Source organism: Geosmithia morbida, assembly GCF_012550715.1.
Source record: "Geosmithia morbida isolate 1262 chromosome Unknown scaffold_1, whole genome shotgun sequence".
NCBI classification, from domain to species: domain Eukaryota; kingdom Fungi; phylum Ascomycota; class Sordariomycetes; order Hypocreales; family Bionectriaceae; genus Geosmithia; species Geosmithia morbida.
In genome coordinates this window covers 1,032,130-1,054,018 of record NW_023336188.1, presented here as the reverse complement: position 1 = coordinate 1,054,018, position 21,889 = coordinate 1,032,130, and the positions used below count along the sequence as shown (strand labels likewise).

The following is a 21,889-nucleotide window of genomic DNA, read 5'->3' as shown; positions in this document are numbered from 1 at the left end:
GAATGAATTCACCCCTCACCTTCACAGCCGTGAAGTCCAATTCTGATTAGACCTGCAAGGTTCAGTTGTATGCAGTTGACTATGCTGCTGCTCTCGCGTCGTTGGTGCCCTAGCGTTGTCTACGACAGAGACCGAGATCTGTTGCTTTGGATGCTCAGTGCTTGCCTGTCAAGATAGTATCAGAATGTCCCCAGCCCAGTATATGAGAGTGTTGTTTTCTATATATAACAATAGAGATAGCAGTGGTGATGTATGTATATGTAGGATGGGGAAGAGGCCGATGCTTGGCAATAACCCTAAGTCCATATAAACCGTACGTACCGTTAGTGGCATTTATCGGACTAACGGGGAGCCGAGCCCCGCCATTAGAGTACGTACCGCCACTTCCAAGACGGAGCAATCAAGGAAACACGCTGTATGAGGTTCGAGCATCCGACATTCATAGCTACAAGCCAAACAGATACCCTCTCTCCCTCTCTCCCCCTCTCCCGTTTTGATTCGCGACGCACCCGTGTTACAGACACGTAGCGTCGCGAACGGATTTAGTCCTGGTCCAACAATCATGGTCCAACGTTGATCTCGACTCTCTTCCCTTGCAAACCACCAACATCCCCCCCCCCCCCCCCCCCCCCCCCCCATACACACACACAATCATGGACGACAACGATTCACCAACACCCAAGCTCTCGGAGCTGCTACGGCACCCGGACGACCTGGACAAGATACCGGCGCTCAAGATGGAGTTCTCGCGCAAGAAGAGCGCAGTGGACGCACAGCTGCGGAGCGGGCTCCGGGAGCAGCTCGAGCTGACGCAATCGGGCATGACAGGGCTGAGCGACGGGCAGAAGACGGTGCAGGCGATCAAGGACGAGATGATGAAGATTGACGTGCTGTGCTCGGAGTCGCAGGACATGATCCGGGACTTCGCCAGCATCAACCTGGTGTCGCAGGCGCACCGCAACTTCGGGGCGGTAGAGACAATGCGGCGTAACCTCGAGACCTTCAACGACCGACTGTCGGTGGCGGAGCGCATGCTGCAGGAAGACGACGCGGACCGAGAGAACATGCCCAACCTCCTGCCATGCCACTACGAGCTGACGGAGCTGCGCAACATCCGCGACGACGCCATGGAGCAGATCAAGCGGGCCGAAGACCCGGGGTACGGGTCGACGCTCGAGGACTACTTTGCGCGGCTGGACGACACGATCGAGTGGTTTGACGAGCACGTGGGCCTGCTGGCGCTCAACCTTATCAACCTCGTGGTCGAGGACAACAACGGGCTGGTGGTGCGGTTTGCCCTCGTCATGGACGCCGAGGAGAGGAGCGACGAGCGCGTCGAGGCGCTACAGGACGCGCTCAAGGACCACAAGGACATGGCGGTGCGCTTCCAGGCCATCACGGGCGGCGCCAAGAAGGTGCGCGGCTACAAGGACAAGTTCCTGCAGGCGATCCGGCTCAGCGCGGAGCAGCAGCTGGAGCAGGCGCGCGAAGAGTTCCTCGACGACCCGGACATGCTGGAGAAGTCGATGAAATGGTTCTTCAACGACCTCAACGTGGTGCGGGTGGGTATGACGCCGCTGGTGCCCAAGCGGTGGCATATTGCCAAGACGTACGCCGACATCTACCATCAGCTGATGCACGACTTCCTGGTGGCGACGGTGGACGATCCGGACACGAGCTCGGCGCACACGCTGGAGATCATCGGGTTCCCGGAAAAGTACTACAAGAAGATGGCCAAGCTGGGGATTAGCCAGGACGACCTTTCACCGCATGTCATCGACAATCGCGAGGCGGAGCTGGTGCGCGACTTCCGGCAGCTCATCATCAAGTTCCTAGATGAGTGGATCGACCGCATCTTCGCGCAGGAGCAGCGCGACTTTGCGGGGCGGGCGTCGGGCGGGCCCGAGGCCGGGCCGAACCTGGACCAGGACGAGTACGGCTACTTCCGGACCAAGAACTTGGCGCCGCTGTGGCGCATGTTGCGCGAGCAGGTGGAGACGGCGGCCAACTCGCAGCGGGCGGACGTTGTCGAGGGCGTCATCGGCGCCATGCTCGCGCGGCTCCAGGAGCGTCAGCGGTCGTGGCAGGCCATGCTGGAGGACGAGGCGGTGCGGTACGAGTCAGCTGCGTCCTCGGGCGGCGACGATCTCGAGGGCTTTCAGGCCCTGCAGGACTGGTTGGTGGCCACGGCCAACGACCAGATCGCCTGCATCGATGACAACGAGGAGGAGAACCGGCCGGGCTACCTGACCAGCTTCCGGGCCACGTTCGAGCCGCACGTCACGCCGGCCTACGCGGAGCGCGCCGACAACGAGATAGCCAACCTGCGCGACGGCTACGTCGACTTCAGCACCTGGTGCATGACACGCTTCTCCCATCTCATCTTTGCCGTCGACTTCCGCGCCGTCATGCCCGACTTCTTCACCCCGAGGTGGTACACCAGCACCGCCATGAAGCAGATGGTGGTGACTTTCGAGGAGTACGTCAACGACTACCGCCAGGTCCTGCACCATTCCCTCGTCGACATCTTCGTCGAGATCTTCGCCGACGAGCTCCTGATCCGCTACCTGTCATCCGTCCGCAACAAGGGCGCCCGCTTCCGCCGCGTCGACCCCTTCCAGGACAAGCTGTTCGACGACATCTCCGTCGCCTTCGACTTCTTCTCCAGCGGCCTGCCCGGTCAGGAGGTCGCCGCCTCCATCAAGCAGACCTGGCGCGTCACAGAGCCCTTCCTCCAGCTCCTCACCGCCGACAAGGACAACGTCCCCGACACCTTTGCCGACTTCAAGGTCAAGTACTGGGATCTGCAAATCACCTGGGTCGAGTCTGTGCTTCGAAGCAGGGACGACTTTGACAGGTCTATGCTCAACAGCGTCAAGGCCAGGGCTGCACAGATTGATGTTGAGCGTGGTCCGGAAACTATAATGGGCAAGATTAAATAGATCTCTTCATACTCTTTACTTTTTCTGTTCATCCTTCTCGTTCTTTCTTCCTAAGACCCTTCTTGGCCTTGATTTATGTAACCCCTTTCCTTCCCCTTCCCTGCCTTGTTTTGATCTCTTGTTTCTGCTTACTTATATCTTCTGTTATTGTCTTGCTTGTTTTACGTACATAGATAGTGGGAAGGGGGGGGTGTCACGATAGCGATCTTTATGCGAGTTGGGGGGGAAAACATATTATATTATTGATAGCATCCTATTCCAAGGGTGACAAAGAAAAAAAGAAGAAAATATGACCATCCTCTCCTCTCCTTCGACGCGGTGTAACACGTACATTGTGCTTGAGGGGAAAGTATATATATGTCTTAAAGAATGTCGAGACTGTATTTTGTGTACAACAAAGTTGAAAGAATGCTGCTCAAGGAAACTGGCGAGGAAGTAAATAAAAGAGAGGAAACCCGAAAGACCGTACACTCAAGTCTTGCTAGACTCATAGTTATAATGGAAATAATTAGAAAAGAGGAAAGACAGGGATACATGAGTTTGTGCTAATTCATCAAGACTGGTTGGCTAGGTGATTGGCAGCCTGGAGATGTCAAAAGTCAGCATTTACTACCCTTTATCCATTCCCAAGGAAAGGGGGGGGAAGGGGGTGTTGATTGTTTTTCTTGGATAATTCGGGACAAAGGAAACATACCCTCTCGAGGTTATAATCATACTTTTCCAAGGCTGAAACCGCATCAGGGCGAGAATATCCCAGATCCATGAGGCTCTTAACCATGGGGTCATCATGCTCACCCGCCTCGGTCAGAGCGCGACCGGGACCGGGGGGACGTTCGGCAGTGGGAGCCGCCAGTCCACCAGTAGTGGCAGTGGCATCGTTCTTGGCGGTGCCAGGAGCAGCGGAGGAAGAAGAGTCGAGACCGGCAAAGATGGCATCCCAATCGTGCGAGTCAGCCGTGTTGGACTTCTGCGTTTGGCTGCCAGCCGACGAGATGAAGTCGAAGCTGCCGCCGCTACTCTCGTTGGCGACGCTGCTATTACCACCGAAGCCTGCTGAAGAAGCGGCAGCCGCAGTGGCGGCGGGGTTAGACTCGCCCTTTGCCTGGCTAGGAGGGGGGCTGTCAAACATGGGGTTGAAGTCGTCGAGACCGGAGCGGGAAATGTTGGCAAAGTCGTCGTCTGCCGATCCTTCCTTGGCGTCCTCGAGACCTTCAAAGTCGTCACTCAGATCATCAAACGAAGCATTGTTGTTACCAGTGGCGCCGGTGGCAGTAGTGTCTGTCTTGCCAAAGATGCCGTCGGCGGTAGACTTGTCCGCAGACTCCCGAGTGGGGGCAGAAGCAGCACCAGCGGCAGGAGCAGGAGCAGGAGCAGGGACAGGAGCAGGAGCAGGAGCATCCGTCTTGAGGTTCCCAGGCGAAGCAGGGGAGAAGTCGTCATCGAAACCCCCACCGTCACTATCCGAGTCGGACTCATCATCACGCTGAAGCTCCGAGATAGGAGGGAACTCGGCGTCGAAGGCGAATGACTTGCCCTTGGCGACAGCATCGGCACCGGGCTTGCTGCCCTCCTGGGCGGCGCCCCTGGTGCTGGAGGAGCTAAAGGCCGCAAAGGCATTGTCGAAATCCTCCTTAGCCTTGGCCTGGTCCATGCTGGCGAAGGGGTCCGACGATGAGACTGCGCGGGGAGCTCCATCAGCAGCAGTAGGGTTCGTGACGTCGGCAGGGGCGGGTATTCCGCTCGGCGTGTCCTGCTTGTCGCTATCATCGCCGGGAAAGGCACCGGGGACTTCTGTGGTGGGGGAGGAAGCGGTGGCAACGGCAGCTCCGGCAGCAACACCGGTAACGGCTCCGGCAGCAACAGCAGGGCCGGGGAAGTGGCTCTGGTAGTCGGTCGTCGCGGACGCGGTGTCGCCGCGGGAAGCCGGCGGCGAGACTTGGCGCGAGGAGCTCAGCGACTCAGGGTGGTCGGGAAAGGGCAGGAAGCTGGAACTGATCTGGCGAGACTCGGGAGGGGCGGGGGGCTCAACATTGAGGGTGGCCTGGCGGCTGATGCTGGGAGATGCGGTGACCGGGGTGGGGGCGCCGGAACCGCCACTGGCAGCCGAGTTGCCCGTGTTCTGCTGCTTGAAGGCAGACACGGGGGTGGGCTGGGGCGGGGGGGTGGCCGTCGAGGCCGGGGCGTGAGGGCCAAAGACGTCGTCGAAGGAGTCTTCGTTGACGTTCCTGGAGGGAGGGGCGGAGCCGGAGAAGGCGCCCATGATGTCAGTACTGGCGGTGCGCCTAAAGAAGGGGTTGTTGCCGCTGGTGGTGGAGGCGGCAGGGCTGGCGACGGGTGGAGACGCGGCGCGCGGGGAGGCGGCGCGCGGGGAGGCGGCGCGCGGGGAGGCAGCGCGCGTCATGGTGGCCGAGTCGTCGATGCCGGGGGGCAACTTGGAGAGCTCGTCGACTTCGGCCTTGAGCTTGTCGCGCTCGCCCTCGCTGGTGGAGAGCTGCTTCTTGTTGATGGCGACGAGACCTTTTTGCTGGCGGCCTTCGGACTTGAGCTTGTCGATCTGGGGCTTGAGTTGGGCAATCTCGGCGTTGATGCCACGAATGCGCTCCTTGAGGCGGGCGTTCTCCTGCTGGTCAGCCTGCAGGGCATTGGCCACCTCCTGGTGCTGAGTCCTGGCGTCGGCGTAAGAGCCCTCGAGCGCCATGCAATCACTCTGCAGCTTCCTCGTCTCCTGCTGAGACTTGCGCAGCTGGTCCTCGAGGGCTCGCGTCTCCTCAGCCTCCTTCTCGTACAGGGCGCGCAGCTGCGTCAAACGCTGCTCAAAGTTTTGCTTCTGCGTGTTAGTCTGGTTCAGGTCATTTTGCGTCGATGTCCTCTTGCCCTGCGTCTCCTGCGTCTGCTTGGCCAGCGAGCTGATCTGGTTAGACAGGTTGGCCAGCTCGGTGCTCTCGCCGGAAATCTTCTTGGTCTCCTCAGGCTCGTCGTCCGAGAGCAGGTCACCTCCGCTACCGACACCACTTCCACCCGACGGCTGAGGCGCCAGCCCACGGCCGAACGAAGAAGTGGGCACAAACGGCTTGAACGAGGCACCCCCGGCAGCAGTCCTGGTGGGCGACGACGGACCGCCGGAAAAGGGGTCGGCGTCGTTGGTGGCCGAGGCACCAGCGGGCAGGTCGCGAGACACCGGAGGGGCCGGGCTGGCCGAGGGGGAATCGAGACCAAACAAGTCATCGAGAGCCGACTTGGGCTGCGGCGGGGGCGCCGGCGCAGCGACCGGCTGGGCGTCGTAGGCAGAGACGCCGGCGGCGCCGGTCATCTGAGGGGGCATCTGGGGCCTAGGGCCGCGCATGTTGGGAGGTACGAAGTTGGGGGGTAGGACGGTGGGCAGCGGGATCGTGCGGTTGCCACGCTGTTGCCTAATCAGGAACATGGCGACGGCAAACTCCTCGCGCGAAAGCTGGCCGGTGGAGTTGATGTCTGAGAGGTCCCAAATCTGGGCGAGGGCGTCCTCGCCGAGGTTGGACTGGCTGAAGAAGGGCACGGCCTCCTCGCCGGTGATGAATCCCTTGGCCCCCTTGTCGAGGTCGGCAAAGATCTGGTCGAACTTGACCTTGTCGGCGGGGTTGACAACCCAGTCGGACTCGCCAAGACCGGCACCGGCGGCGCGGGCGGCGACGATGGGAGGGCGGCCGAGCGGGCTGCCGGGAGGCTGAGCGTGGCCGGTCGTCTGGCGAGGAATGACACCGGGGACGCCGGGTATGCCGGAACCCGTGTTGGAGGGTGACTGGCGCGGGGCGGCCACGGCGACAGGAGAGCCGCGGCGAGTGGCGGCCTCGTAGAGCGGGGCGGGGAGGATGTTGGGTAGGGCGCGCAGGGCGCCCGTCTTCATCGAGGTGAGGAGGTGCATGGCGATGACGAATTCGGTCTGGACGAGGGCGCCGCGCTGCTCGGTGTCGGCCAACATCCATATGCGGCCGAGGATCTCATTGGGCAGGCCGCTCTTCTCGAATATCTGCTTGGCCTGGTCGCCGGCAAGGGTGTTGTTGATGAGGGGCTGGCGCTCGAAGACGGCGGCGTACTGGGCGACCTTGTCGGGGGTCAGGGGGGGGATGCGAATCGCGCTACCAGAGCCCTGGGGCTGGAGGGCGGCGGGAGGCTGGGGCGAACCCAAGGCCGCGGGCTGAGGGCCGAATCCATCGAATCGGGGGAGCTGGCCAGGCTGGAAGGCGAGCTCAGGGGTGGGTTCGCGACCGGCCTGAGCGTGGCCTATGAGACGGAGAACGATGCCGAAGCCTGCGGGTGTGAGAAAGCCACGGTTCTCCTTGTCGGCGATTTGCCAAATCTATCAAAGACAAGCTATCAGTCACAACCGGGACATGTATACGTGTGTTTGTATGTTCATCGGGGCCTTCTTACCTCGCCTAGGACGCGCGAGTCGAGCCGTGTCTTGTCAAAGAACTTGACGGCGACCTCGCCAGTGACGACGCCAGCATTACCAGTATCGGCCTGTCGGAACAGCTGTCCATAGAGTCGTTTCTCTTCTGGATTGAGGTTGAGGTTGGCGGCCGCTGCAGATGGTGCATATTTGATTAGTATGTTGTTGTTGTTGTTCTTTGTGTTTCTCGGGTGTTTTGAATCTCCAAAGTAGATGAAAGCTTCTCTCGAGGGCGCTTACCTGAATCGACGCCCGCCTCGATCGACATGGTCGCAAGACGAAGCTCGCGGGGAGCTTCTCAAACAAAACAATAGAACAGAAAAAAAGACGGGCTTATTGACGCGCAACGGAACAGTCGGGGTCTGCGTGCGTGGAGCTATGTATCAGGGGCGGCCAAGCATAGAAAAGGATGATGATGTCGTCAGGAGGGGAGAAGGCCCAGTTGTAGGAGGGGGGGGGGGGGAAAGGAGAAGACGATGATAGATGAGGAGGAGGAGATGGGGCACCGTTCGTGCGGTGTTGACGACGTGATAGGACCGATGGTTGGGCACGAAAAAAAGCGATGGCGGTGATAGGGAGGGTTTCCTTTGGCTGGTGCAGTGGTAGGAGTACGAGCATGGGCACACTCTGCTACTGGTGCTGTCGCTGTTCAGTGCTGATGGACTAATAATATAGGCTATAGGTACGTGCGTACGTCTCTCTACTCTGGAAACTGTCTGCCTTAGCTGCTGCTACTCGTACTGGCTGATGGCTCATAGGTGTGTGGATGCTGCTGCTTGTCCCGTGATTCGTCGAATTGCACTGCGGTTACGTCGTAGGCAAGCACGTCACGTCACGGTATTACATTTACAGTATTAATTGGTATAAAGGTACTGCATACATGCATATAGCATATTATATAAAACATGATGCGATGAATGTCTTTTACCCGCACGAAAATATAAGAGTCCTTATCATCAGTGCATCTCTCAATCCCCCCGAACCGCCGTCATACCTGTACATATATCTAGCCTCATCATGAATGGAGGCTCTGTGCTGGTATATGCTCCGCGGTTCACCCGATGTGATTATGTAATGGGGTGATATGGGGATCCTGACGTCGCCATCTCTTGTCTTGAAAAGGCCAAAGGGTCGACGACGAAAAGAACAAAAAGAGGGCTGGTCGGTACAGAGAAGCTCTGATAATCTAGAAGAAAGGTCAGTCGCCGATTCATAATAGTTCTAGACATGATGGTATCATCTCTCATCTTTGGCAACAATAAGTGCATCTTGACACCCGGAACCCCGGGCCTGCATCATTTTGTCACATTTAGAATAAGAGTATAGTGTGATAGATGGGTAGTGGAGCACCTTCCCTCTAGTTTTTTTGGTTTTTTTTGGGGGTTTTTTTTTCCCCCTCTAGTCATACTCCCGTACTCCGTTTCTGCAGCCGCCGAACGATTTGAAATCTGGAATACTGACCAGTTCCAATCACATCATACTAGATTCAAACGCTGTCTAATAGTTCCCTCTTGTATCAGAGAATATTTGAAAAAAATAATCCCTCTTCCCCTCCTTTTATCTTTTTGCCCCCTCTACCCCCTCCCCCTCTTCCCCTCCCACATGAATCACTTCGCTCGCATCCTACAAACCGCTACTGCTGCTGGTCGAATTACTACCGCTGCTCCCCTCCGAATCGCCTTGTTGTCTCGACACCTCTCCACGACGGCCAGGACCATGGCGCCCATCACACAAGAGACCGATTACCTCGTCCTTGGAGGCGGCAGCGGTGGCCTAGGCTCCGCCCGTATGGCCAGCTTCAAGTTTGGTGCCAAGACTCTGATTGTCGAGAATAAGCGTCTCGGAGGAACCTGTGTCAATGTTGGGTACGATCTTTAGTCCTTTCCCTCTACACCCGCCCCCTCTCCCTTCTCTCCCTCTCCCTCTCCCTCATCTCTCTCTCTCTGACTTGGTTCCTCGGTCGCTCCCATTCGTTCTCAGAGCTAACACTCTCTGACATGCAGATGCGTCCCCAAAAAGGTGACACACAACGCGGCATCCATTGCCGACACCATCCACGAATCCAAGTCGTACGGCTTCTCGGTCGAGCACACAGCCCCCTTTAGCTGGCCGACCTTCAAGGAGAAGCGCGACGCCTACATTGCGCGGCTCAATGGCATCTACGAGCGCAACCTGGCCAGGGACAAGGTCGAGTACCTGCACGGGTGGGGTAAGCTGGTGTCCAAGAATCAGGTGGAGGTGACCAAGGACGACGGGAGCAAAGTTCTCGTCAACGCCAAGAAGATCCTCATCGCGGTAGGCGGCAAGCCCAACCCGCCGCCGCAGATACCCGGAGCGGAGCACGGCATCAACAGCGACGGCTTCTTCGACATCGCCACGCAGCCGGGCAAGGTGGCGGTGGTGGGGGCGGGGTACATTGCGGTCGAGCTGGCGGGCATGTTCAACGCGCTGGGGACGGAGACGCACCTGTTCATCCGGGGCGAGACGTTTCTGCGTAGCTTCGACCCGATGATCCAGGAGACGGTCACCAACGAGTACGAGAAGCAGGGCGTCAAGGTGCACAAGAAGAGCCAGGCGACCAGGCTCGACAAGGGCGCCGACGGCAAGCTGACAGTGACGTACCGCGACGACGACGGCGTCGAGTCGGTCGTGTCGGGCGTCGACCACCTCATCTGGGCCATCGGCCGCACCCCGGAGACCAGGGGCATCGGGCTGGAGGAGGTGGGCGTCAAGCTGTCGGACAGGGGCTACGTCATCGTCGACGAGTACCAAAACACGAGCGTCGACGGCATCTACGCCCTGGGCGACGTGTCGGGCGAGGTGAAGCTCACGCCCGTGGCCATCGCCGCCGGCCGCCGCCTCGCCCACCGCCTGTTCGGCCCGCCCGAGTTCGCCAACGCCAAGCTCGACTACACCAACATCCCGTCCGTCGTCTTCTCGCACCCCGAGGTCGGCAGCATCGGCCTCACCGAGCCCCAGGCGGTCGAGAAGTACGGCAAGGACGCCGTCAGGATCTACCAGACCGGCTTCGTCGACATGTACTACGCCATGATGGAGCCCGACGACAAGGTCCAGACAAAATACAAGCTCATCGTCGTCGGTCCCGAGGAGAAGGTCGTCGGCCTGCACATTGTGGGTAGGAGCAGTGCCGAGATCCTGCAAGGCTTCGGCGTCGCCGTCAAGATGGGTGCCACCAAGGCCGACTTTGACAACTGTGTGGCTATCCACCCTAGTGCTGCTGAGGAGCTGGTCACTCTTACGTAGAAGAGGGTTGGGGATGTATTTCATCAGCATATAGAGAGGAGTAATGAGGAAGAGATGGAGGAGAAGATGGGGAAAGAAAATGAAGGTATGATAGAATATGTGACAATATCTATTGTTTTATTGAAGAAGAAAAAAATGTTTCTCTCTACCTGCGCGGAATTGGCGTGGTCTGAACAGGTAGGTACGACAAGGCGATCTGCATGGTAGTATTTCCCACAACCACCAATAACCGAGATGGACGCCATGTCTACCTATCTCTCGACCCCCCGAGGCAATACTCGCTGATGGACTGTGCCACGACAATGCAATCTGTAGTGGCCATTGCTTCCAATCCGCACCTTGCAAGTTCCGCGTCGTAGATTCTTCAATTGCTCTCAAGATTAGCAACCACGACCGGTATGACTCTGCAATGTCCCAAGTCTTGTTGTTACCGAGCAGATACAAAAACAACACCTTCCTATACAGGTACTCCCAGATGATATACCCTGTACTCCGTATTCCGTATCATTACATTGTGGCACCCGAGAATATATGACTAAGCAGTCAGAGGCTGCTGCCACACTCACATCTTGTAGATAGCCAATTGAAGATTTCCTTCCTTTCCATGGAATCAAGCACCAAATGCACACACAAGGCACAAGACAACAATGTGATGATCCCCCATGTACAAGTATGCAAATCATGACCATGAGCCAAATGATTTAGCAGGGGCCATGACACAGAATAAATTAGGATTCAGGAAGATGAGAGAAGGAGGGGAACTTTGTTTTAATTTTTTAATTTTTTTTAACTTGCGAAACATGTCCCCCCCCCCCCCTCGACGGCGATTATGCAAGATACCCTGGTATGCCAACGTCTCAGAAGTTGTCGGTGCCTTGATGTCGGTGACTTGGGTGTCAGATCCGGAGACTTGGTGTGAGCGTCGGTGCTTTGTCCGTGCTCTAAATGTGTTGTATAATGATACTCGCATGTACTCGTAGGCTTAGGAGTGCTGAGTTGATGCAGTTGGCATGGCCCCATACTTGTTATATTCTTTTTTTTTTTTCATTTTTCTCCTGAATTTTCTTCTAATGTCTTTTTTTTTTTTATAAATATAGTAATGCGCATCAAGACCCGGATACTCTCCCATCTTCACCGAAGGACGGGCACGGTGTCCACATGGGGGGGGGGAGGTCAGTGCATTCTGCCGTTACGAGTATCTGCATACGGAGTCGGAGAGGTACGGATTGGGCACGGGAGTGCCATGTTCCATGCTAATACTCGTACTATTACTCCGTATCAACGACTTCTAGACGAGTTACCCGTGTCAATATATCCAGAAAAAAGAGGGGAAGAAAAGAAAAAAAAGAAAAAAAAGAAGAGCATAGTCAGCTACGTGTACAACAAGGTGGAGAATGTGGAGAGAAGCTCAAGGGGCAGGGAAGGGGCGTGTATATGATTGAAACAGAATTCATCTTTTTCTCTTATACCAACGGATGCTATGGCCCAGTTTCTCTTCTCCCCCCGCCCCTCCCCGGGGCGGTCGAAGCCAATCTGTGCATAGAGATTTCGATGGGATGTGCGAGTAAAGAATTTGGAGGAGACGGAAGAAACGAAAAGGTTGAAACAAGAAAGAAATCTCCGTCTTGATGCATGTACGGAGTACAGATTGCATGTAGCTAGTCATCTTGTATGATTTGGGTATGCGCCAGCATTATTATTATTGATAGCTAGGCAAATATTGGCGGACCGGGGGAGGGGTGAACAGGTTGACAGGGCCGAAAGAGAAGGGGAAAAGGAAAAAGGAAAGAATTGGGATGGAGAGGGGAGAGATATGTATTCCGTACTCCGTACAAGCGAAGAAGTGACGTGTCGGTGGAAATGTCCGTCTCTGCTCTTCTTTTTTTCTTCTTTTTTTTCCCGACTTTCTTGGGTGTGTTTTGCGGAGTACATGGATGTTACTCTCATACTCGTAGAGTATTGTGCTTTTCCAGGAGATGCATCATTTCTGGTGACCACGTGACTTCCATTCATGTTGGAGCCAAACAGGGGTGGCGGGACAGCGGGCAGAGCGTCTTCCGGACGAGTCAACCCCCCCCCCGCCCTCCTCCCCCCCCCCCCCCCCCCCCCCAAAAAAAAAAAACACCTTCCTACTCACCATTTCCCTGGTTATTGATGATGATGTTGATAATAACCAAGTCGCCGAAATAGCGCTGTTTCTACTGTTTTCCATCACTTTCATCATGGAGCAATCGATACTCGGAATAATCCCGGTACGACCATTCCATCCAGACACCTCTTTATCCGACGTTATCCCGGCCGAGCCGTCTGACGATCTGGGGGCATCAAAATGACCCCCCCAACCCAACCAAACCTAACCCAACCCAACCCAACCCAATTTCCTACGTGACTTTTTGACTTGAATATGCATCATCATTGCTCGTAGATGGCTTCCGTCTCTTCTCCCCTGAACAGCAACTATCAGATATCTCAACTACGAGACCCAACCTACATACGCATCACACGTGCGTCTTGTACAGAGGGGTTACCAGTAGAGTCAGATGCGCAGTACGGATTAGTGTGGAGATACAAGCTATGTAGCTGTAGCATGGACATACACACCCACACACACACCGACTTGACCGACTGTAAGGGTTTTTTTTGAGGCCGACCACGTTTTTCTTTCCACCCATATTCCATACGTTTCTCTTTCTTTTCTTTTTTTCTTGGAGTGAGACATTGTCTTGCTTCACCGAGTTGATTGAGGTGATGGATTCTTTCTTTCCATCTTATTCCGTGAGGAACGAGGGAGGGGTATGTGGAACAAGGGGTATGTATGTCTGTCAGTGCGAGACATGGTGTACCTTGTAGTGATAGCAGAGTATGGATGAAGGATGAATATAAACGTAATACGGACTGTACGAGTACATTGCGCAGCAACACAATCAATATACTATATAAAAGCACCAAGAGACGGCAAGTTGGACCTTGACAGTGAAGCAGAGACAAAGGCTGTGGCCGCGGATGATTGGGTGTGCAAGGTTGGGTGGGGAGGGTGCCGTAGCAGAGCTCACTAGTGGTAGTGACGGTGGTAACAGTACATGTCATACATGTGATGTTAGTCTGAAGACAAAATATCTGATGAGAATACATATATATATATATATATAATTAATAATGAAAAATTTAATCCTCCCCCCCCCCCCCCCTTCTCTTTGTCTACAGCATCACAAGTACGAGTACTCGTAAGATGAGGACGGAGGAAGAAAGCTGGTAGTGATGACGGCCATCAAGGGACGAGGCTCAAGCCTGGAGGCCCTACCTGGCCCGTTCCATGGAATCGATACTCGTAGGGTCCTGTCTGTGCTCGTACTCGCAGTGGTTATGATGGACTCGTACATGGTAATCTGCAGATTAATATGAGTACAACACGCGCACGCAGTATATGATGGTACCCATACCCGGTGGTTGGCGACCATGACCGACAAGGACCGGAGCGTATCGCATACTGTACACTCACTGGACGAGACGAGAACATTCTATCAAAGGGGGTCAGGTCACGGCATGGATTCACGGTCAAGGGACGGAGGGACAGTCAAGGAGTCCAGGGCAATCAATCAATTGAACCCGAACATCACTCCCTGTTCATCTAAAATGTATGTACCGTTGCCAATAGATACATCCCAATGCCAATGCTATCCATGCATGCACAACAAGAGAAAGGCTGAGAGCCTACTTACTTGTACCCTATCATGTTTAAGAGGGAGGTCCATCAATCACTTTAGACTCACAGTCAGTCTCGACAAAAGAGAAGATGGAACTTTTTTTTTTTTTTTTTTTTTTCATCTACCAAGTATAGAGGAATGCTCCATACACGTCTCTTCTTCTTCTTCTTCTCCCTCTTCCCACTCTACGAGTTCAGACAGATTGAAGTAATACTAATGTACAGAGTAATACATGAAATACCAGGGGGGGATGTCACGGATATGTGTCCCGTCCCTAATCATCTCAGCTCCCCCCCCCCCACAGAGAGCTATCAAGGTACTACTATAGGTACTCTGTACATATCACCAGGTAAGGCAGGACAGAGGGGGGGCTCCGGTGGGGTGTGTGGGCTTGTATTATGTGGACAGTCAAATTCCCCATTAAAAAAAAAATCATATAAGGCGAAAGCATAAGAAAAAGGGAGGAAGAAAAAAGAAAAAAAGAAAAAGGACAGCTCCCTCCCTCTCCACCACAGCCAATGCCTTGTACCGGATCACCTACCCGTGGACCACTTTTGGTGCGTTGTTAGGTGATGAATAGTATTCAGAGCTACACGGAGTGACCCCGGGCCCGTAGTGCCGGTTGTCAGCACAGTTTGGGTAGGTATTATTATGGAGTGCGCGTAATGAATTGGTGGAGAAGGGCTGAACAAAAAAAAAAAAAAAAAAAAAAAAAAACTACCGATGCTGTCAGAGGAGAACTTCAAAGGTCGAGGACGACTCAAAAGGTTGACAGGCAGTAAAGAGATTTCACGTGAAAGATGGATGTGTGGTCTGTACCCACGGCACCTGCCTGGTACACTGAGAGGCTAACACAACAGTCCAGCACCGTTGGTAAGTCTTTAGCACCAGCAAAACAATACATATGTGAGGTAATACTGAGGTGAGCTGAATCGGCGATGCGATTGTCGCCAAAAAAAAAAAAAAAGATGACGCCAATTTGGGTTTTAATCCTACTAATCCTCTGGTCATATACCTGTACCCCATCCGATGAGTCCTCTGATGTGTGTGTGTATGTGTCACCAGCGATGTCGGAGCTCTTGTTCATCGGAGATTCAATTCATGGACATTTCTGTACCATGATGGTAATGAATGTCTGAAGGTGTCTGCAAATACAAATGACGTGTTTCAGCAAATATCAATTTCTTCTTTTCTTCTCTTCTTCTTCCTTCTTCCTTATTCTTTACTTTCTCTTTCTCTTTCTTCTTTCATATTCACTTTCTCTTCTTTCTTTCCCTTTCTCCATTCCCTTTCTCCAGACTTCCACGTCCACATGATGTCTATTCCCCACAAGGTACCTGATCATGATATCGAGAAACTCTGTACATTGACATTGTCATATATCCCGTATTCGTCGAGAGTAATTCATCGTACTGTACATAATAACATATAGCTAGGTAGTTACCGCCATATGCCTGTTCTGCGAGTGTTGATTGCCATGTCCCTTATCCGTCGGGTGATTCGAGTTCATTGTAGAGCAGGGTACGGAGTAGTGATATCAAGTATCAATAATCAGCCTTCGAGTCCAGAGCTGAGAATTCCTCCTCCCGTGCTCTTCTCTGCCTGGTGTTCTGCAGCCTTACAGGCCAAGGTGATAATCGTATTCTCTACATCTCCATCAACTACCAAGTATGATACTGGCCGACAACTCTCCTTCTCCTCCGCCTATGACTACACGCAACCTCTACACGCACTTGCTTACTACACACACGCACTGATTAAGAAAATAAAATAAATAAAAAGGTTCATAAACCGTCCCGCCAAGTAAACCTTGAATCATCATATTCCCTCCCGGGTTTTCCTCACCCCGATCGTTGACAACCGCGGGAATATCCATGCCTAAAGCCAAAAACAAAAGCCAACTGTAGCACATGAGCATATATATCAGTACTTTTTTTTTTTGTGACATGATGCCTAAAAAAATTCCGAATCTGACGTGCAATTCAACAGAACCTAATAAGCAATTCAACAATGTGAAAGTTCTTTTTTTACCCCATTCTTTCTGCTACTTCCCATTCTCCATTGCTTTTTTTTTGGAGGGGGGGGTTACTGTACTACCATGTATCAGAACACCTTGATGAGAAAAACAACAAGAATATCCAAAACAAACAAACACAAAAAAAAAAAAAAAAAACCTCCCCCCATCAAGAAAAACAGGTGACACATAAAAGCATAAAACGGTCCTCTTGTAGTAAGAGATGTGCGGTGCCACTAGGCTGGGATTGTTCAATTGTCTTACAGCTCTCTCTCCTCTTGTACGACGGAGGACTCAGGAATGGACCATTGGTACTACCAGCGTAGCTCTACCACTATACACAGTCAAATATTTCTTCTTTCCCTCCCAAAAGTGAAGATTAAGAATTTAAAAAAAAGTGCCACACACAAGGGCGCAGTCCAGATTCTCGACCGCGCAAGCCCCTTATCTCCACGGTGGCGATATCGGATGTCGCTACCTATTGTGCTTGATTGCCAAGACCGTTGGAGGCGAAACGCCGCAGGTAGGTAGGTATATGTATGCAAGAAGAAAAAAATCATGAGCTTGAATTCACCCAGGTAGAAAAAAGTAATCTTGTTCAAGCTGGAAAAATCCCAGTAGAAAAAAGGTTTAATTCTCATGGCTATTGGCCAAAGGTTGGTATCTTAAGAATGGTATGCTAAAAAAGAAAGCAGTCTTTGGTTCTTTTTTTTTCGTCTCCTCCTCCATTTATCCCAAGATGCTCGATATGCTTGCTTTATGCCCAACAATCTCTTGTTCGTCCTTGCACCCTCAAATACAAATAACATATTTTTTTTCCCTTCCTTTYTTTTTTKWTTCCYCCCCSCYCYCCMCCSTAAAAAAAAAAAAAAAAAAAAAAAAAAGAGTTAAGACAAGTTGTGTAAGAAGAGTGTATAAAAATCAAATTCCGTTAGCGCCGCCATTCCCACCACCCTTTTTTTCGTTCCTTCTCCAGATGTTGCGCCAGTCCGAATATTCTTTCCACTAGCTTTGATGGGAAGATCGATGGTCCCCCTTTTTTTTGGCTGATATTATAAAACAAGTTTCTTTTTGAAGTGTGTGTGTAATCCTTTTTTTTCTTTCTTTTTGGTACAACAATTTTGTGACTCAAGGAAATGTTGATGTGTATGTGTGTGTGTGTTTCGTAGTCGGCTCGTAAGAATATAAAATAAGAAAGAGAGGTGTTACTGAAGTGGTCGGGTCGCATATGATGTCGCAGGCCCCAGAGACTTTAGTAGGAACGCCTCCTCTGGGTACGGACGTGGTCGAAAGACACGGCGTAGGCCTGGAGCTCTTGCCTAGCCTGACTGGAAAGCTGGTTGGAGTCGCCGGTCGTCGATGTGCTTCCCATACTGGACAGGCTGCTGTTTGAACTCGAAGATATGAGCTGCTGCTTGTGTGTCGATGTCGGGTTGTTGCTGTTGCTGCTGTTGCCGCTGCCGTAGGTGGTTCGTGGTTGTTGAGCGTAAGTGGTGGTGGTGGAGGAGAAGTCGAAGGCGGGGGAGAGGAAGAAGTAGTTGTTGGTGTTGCTGTTGCTGGTGCTGGATACAGACGAGGCCAAGTAGGCTGTCCAGGGGTCTGGAGAGGTCAGACCGGGGGAGCTGACGGGGGAGCTGGCTGCCGATGAGGGAGACGATGTCCTCTCGAGCTCGGCGAGGCGGCAAGCCTCGGAGCAGTAGGCGGCCGAGTCTGACTCGACCTGCTTGTCGCAGGCGAGGCAGAACTGGTGAGACCAGAGGTCAAGAGCCATTGTGTCTGTTGTTGTTGTAGTGGTGGTGGTGTGCGATGTCGAGGTTTGATGAAGTGCTTGTGAGAGTTGGGTGTTGCCTCTAGCCCCAAGATGTTCTTGTCCAAGTGGTGGTAGTTGTTATATGTAGCAGTAGACTGGAAGTAGACAGTGTATCTGGAGCAGATGGGGAAGCAAGGTTTGTAGAGGAGAAGAGAGAAGGGGAGGAAGAAGAATGAATATGGTATAGACAGCAGAGAATGAGAAAGAATAGGAAGTAGAAAAAGAAAAAGAAAAAGAGGGAAAGAATTGAAGTGGGAGGTCGAGGCAATATGTATAACAAGGCAAGTTGCAGGCAGGCCGCCGGTGGTGGAGAGGGAGGTATGGAGAATGGTGGTGGGATTGACCAGGTCAGTTGCACCATGCACCACTACGACAGTTTTTTCTCTCTCTCTCTCTTTCTTTCTTACGGTACGTACCTTCTCCCTCTCTCTCCCTCAGGGTGCCATTGTGTGTCTGCCAGTCATAATCTGGGTCACCGGGGTGTGGATGCGTAGTGGTGGGTGAGAGAGAGTGAGAGAGAGAGAGAGAGAGAGAGAAAGAGGGAGCGGCAAGGATGGGTCATAGTGGGGCTCAGCTCCAGAGGGGATCCACATATACAATCCCCTGCAGCGGAGGAGGGGCTGATTTTTTTTTTCATTTTTTTTTTTTTCACTTCTCTCTCTCTTTTTTACCCCCCCTCCCATTCTCTTATAAGTTATGCCTTTTTTTATCTAAGAAAGGGTGTATAGAAATGAAGAAGGAGGAGGACGACGAGGACGAGGAGGAGGGGTGTGGTAGTAACCCACCCACAAAGCAATGATGATGCCACCTTAAGGGGGGGTGTGTAATAACCTTTTCACCTGCACGCACACCTTTTTCAACAGCGTGGTGTCGTAGATTTGTACATTGGTGTGCACGCAGGGAAAGCACAATTCATAAATTTTATTACTGAGCCCCTAGTATGATTATTACTTGGAGGTGATACATGCAGAGAGATACGTGATTCGTAAAGAGCAAATATACAGAGGAAGACACACCAGATTAAAATTTCATTGCGTGCCTAGAGATGAATGACGAGCTGTGACTCAAAATAACAGAATAACAGCCAAAAAAAAAACAAAAAAAAAAAAAAAAAAAAAGGCCATCGGATACATAGCTCATACAACTAGTTACCTGGATGGTCAAGGGAAACCCACACCCCCCGTGAGCCATCGAGACCGATCCCGTGAGCAGAGCAGAGCAGAGAGAGGAAGAAGAAAAAAAACGTCTTTCGATGGTGCGATTTCGCAACCGATGACTAACTAGACTTTGTGGAGAAGTGCGTACGAGTACGAACAGTCATAGCAGTAGCACCATTTTCCGGAGCCTTACGGGGAGACGGTTTGGCCTTGGTAGGAGAGGGTACGGATTCTTACGGACTGTTTTGCTCCTCCGATTTACCGTCTTCCCGATCAGCTCTCTCTCTTCGAGTCCTTACGCATGTGGGCTCTCTCTTTTACCGTCAAATCGAAGGTATTGTCATTCGTTATTACTTGTTGCCTTTATGTGTGTATACTTGTGCTTGCCTGTTTCGCTTCTCTGTGCCTGTCACCATGCCCAATATGCAAATGTACGTTCAATGCATCAATACAATCCCATTCGTAGAAACAGAGCCAGCAACATGGTGCATCAATTTTTTGTGCTCGGTATCTTCTTTTTTTTTTGTTCTTAAAAAATTATGTCGTAATGTCGTCAGAAAAGGGGGAAAAAGAAAAGAAAAAACTTCCGTACCCCCCCCCCCTTTCAATCCTGAACTTCACACAATACTCTCTCTCTCTCTCTGTCTCCCCCTCGTGTGAATGATGCTGTGCGCAGAGCACGACACACAGAGCTAACGTGACGACTCTTCCCACCATTTGAAACCGGAATCAAACAACCATTGGAATGCATGAGGTGACCGACCCCACTGCTCACGGCCCAGAGGGGAGGAAGGAAGAGAAGGGATTCGAAAACAGAATAAGATAAAGGGACGCACGCGCCGGCCCTCGGCCCCTCGACTATCATCATGCTATCGAGATATGGTATGATCAGTGAGTGACTTTTTGACATCGGGGCAGGCTGTGTGTGTCCCGTACTCGTATCATCAACTCTACGGAGTTACTGCTACTCCGTACATGTTCAATCTACCACTGCATACGTGTTTACATTATACCTCTACATACTCGTACGAGAGAGTACTGATACCTCTTTGAGGCTTTGACACCTGTTCCAGGTTGTGTCGTAATCAACCAACACAAAATCGTGACCTCTCCCTCTCACGCCGATCGGTTTCCCCACCTGCAGAGGGGAGAAGAGGGAAGGAAGGGGGGGGGGGAGGAGAAAGAAAAGAAAAGAAATTTGATGCCTTGAAATTCAGGTTCATATTCACATTCAATATACTAGTAATCATGACAGTATAGTACTTGCAAGTACCTGCCTGCCCTCGTACCGTCAGCAGGTTTGATACCAGAAGCGCGCGCTGCTCATGCACGTACGACTTTCTACCACCTCGTACGAGTTACGTACGAACACGGCAGGTCCGGGCAGGTTTCTCAGAGCTGTCGCTTATTTGTTCCGCTCGGCTGTCTGCTGTATGATATATCTCGTCTGCTGCCGCCGCTACATCCCGTTATTTTGAACTGAGGTCTAGCCTACTCTTGCAATTGGGTGTCTGTCGACTGGTAACACAGACGTTTCTACGCTGGAAACTTGGTCTGTAACTGCGGGACGCTTGTGATTGATCTTGTCGGAGTCGTTGTCGTCGTCATCGCTGTAAGGTGAAGATGATGATAATAACAATAATAGCAATAGTCGAAAATGTCGTAATAGTACGCTACTATTTCTCCGACCTCTCGTCTCTAAGCCATTTGACCATGGCATCATGTGCGACTTTTTTTTTTTTCCACTTCTACAGATCTACGTTCTGTTTCTGATATACGCCATTTATTAGCGAGCGCGCCATCATGGTCAGGCAATTACGCGATGCAACACTGCCATGATGGGAACTTCTTACTTTCTTCTTCTTCAACCCCCCCCCCTCCTCCTCCTCCTCCTCCTCCCCCTCACCCCTTGTTACTCTCTATGTTTTGTGGCGGTTGCTGGTGTGTGCCGGTAGCATTTCAACAGCAATATTCTGCGGAGAAGCATCGAGTTCATCGTGATAGGGTCCATTCTCCTAGAGATCTGCAGACCCTGGCAGCGGTACACTCGAGGGTGGCTTATTACAAAAAAAGAAAAAGAAAAAAAAAAAGAAAAAGAAAAGAAAAGAGAGCCCAAGTGTGTGTGTGTGTGTGTGTGTGTGTGTGTGAACCCAAGAGGTGACGTCCATCCTCTTCTTCTTCTTCTTCTTCGTCTTCTTACTAGTCGGTACCTCCCCGCCCGCTGTCCGGATACGGTTGCCACACAACGTTCTGTCTCCGAGAGTGTTCGCCAAGCCTACAGCCGCCTCTCTCTCTCTCTCTCTCATGTGTCCTGCATGGAGGTTAGGTGGGCGAACCAACAGAAAGCTCCCCCCACCCGGCCCCTTCTCACTCTTTCCTTCAGATCATTTATTCAAGGGGAGAAGAAGGGGAAGGGGAGGAAAAGGAAATGGTGGCTGCATCTCGGCTCTCTCTTCTTGCATTGATATATGTGCAATGTGCATATACAGTAGTAGGCCACACCCACTACACTCTATGCCTCTTTCCAGGAACCCGACGAAGCAGAGGAAAAAACTTATCCGGGGGGGGG

At 52.5% G+C, this 21,889-nt stretch overlaps 4 protein-coding genes across 4 annotated transcripts; 2 read left to right on the top strand and 2 right to left on the bottom strand.

The window, feature by feature from the left end:
• Nucleotides 1-653: 653 nt before the first annotated feature.
• On the top strand, nt 654-2,942 carry GMORB2_1061 (exocyst complex component 3; the record flags this gene model as incomplete). Its single annotated transcript, XM_035463043.1, has 1 exon — nt 654-2,942. The coding sequence occupies one exon, from the start codon at nt 654-656 to the stop codon at nt 2,940-2,942; it is 2,289 nt and encodes a 762-aa protein (XP_035324467.1).
• A 553-nt stretch (nt 2,943-3,495) lies between these two features.
• Nucleotides 3,496-7,639, bottom strand: GMORB2_1060 (epidermal growth factor receptor substrate 15; the record flags this gene model as incomplete). Its single annotated transcript, XM_035463042.1, has 4 exons — nt 3,496-3,525; nt 3,637-7,278; nt 7,353-7,504; nt 7,612-7,639. 4 exons carry the CDS (start codon nt 7,637-7,639, stop codon nt 3,496-3,498), a joined length of 3,852 nt encoding a protein of 1,283 aa, XP_035324466.1.
• A 1,448-nt stretch (nt 7,640-9,087) lies between these two features.
• GMORB2_1059 (glutathione reductase (NADPH)) lies at nt 9,088-10,635 on the top strand (the record flags this gene model as incomplete). The annotated part of the gene is made up of 2 exons (XM_035463041.1): nt 9,088-9,236; nt 9,375-10,635. 2 exons carry the CDS (start codon nt 9,088-9,090, stop codon nt 10,633-10,635), a joined length of 1,410 nt encoding a protein of 469 aa, XP_035324465.1.
• Nucleotides 10,636-17,605: 6,970 nt separating this feature from the next.
• GMORB2_1058 (Conserved hypothetical, protein) lies at nt 17,606-18,124 on the bottom strand (the record flags this gene model as incomplete). The annotated part of the gene is made up of 1 exon (XM_035463040.1): nt 17,606-18,124. One exon carries the CDS (start codon nt 18,122-18,124, stop codon nt 17,606-17,608), a length of 519 nt encoding a protein of 172 aa, XP_035324464.1.
• Nucleotides 18,125-21,889: the final 3,765 nt, after the last annotated feature.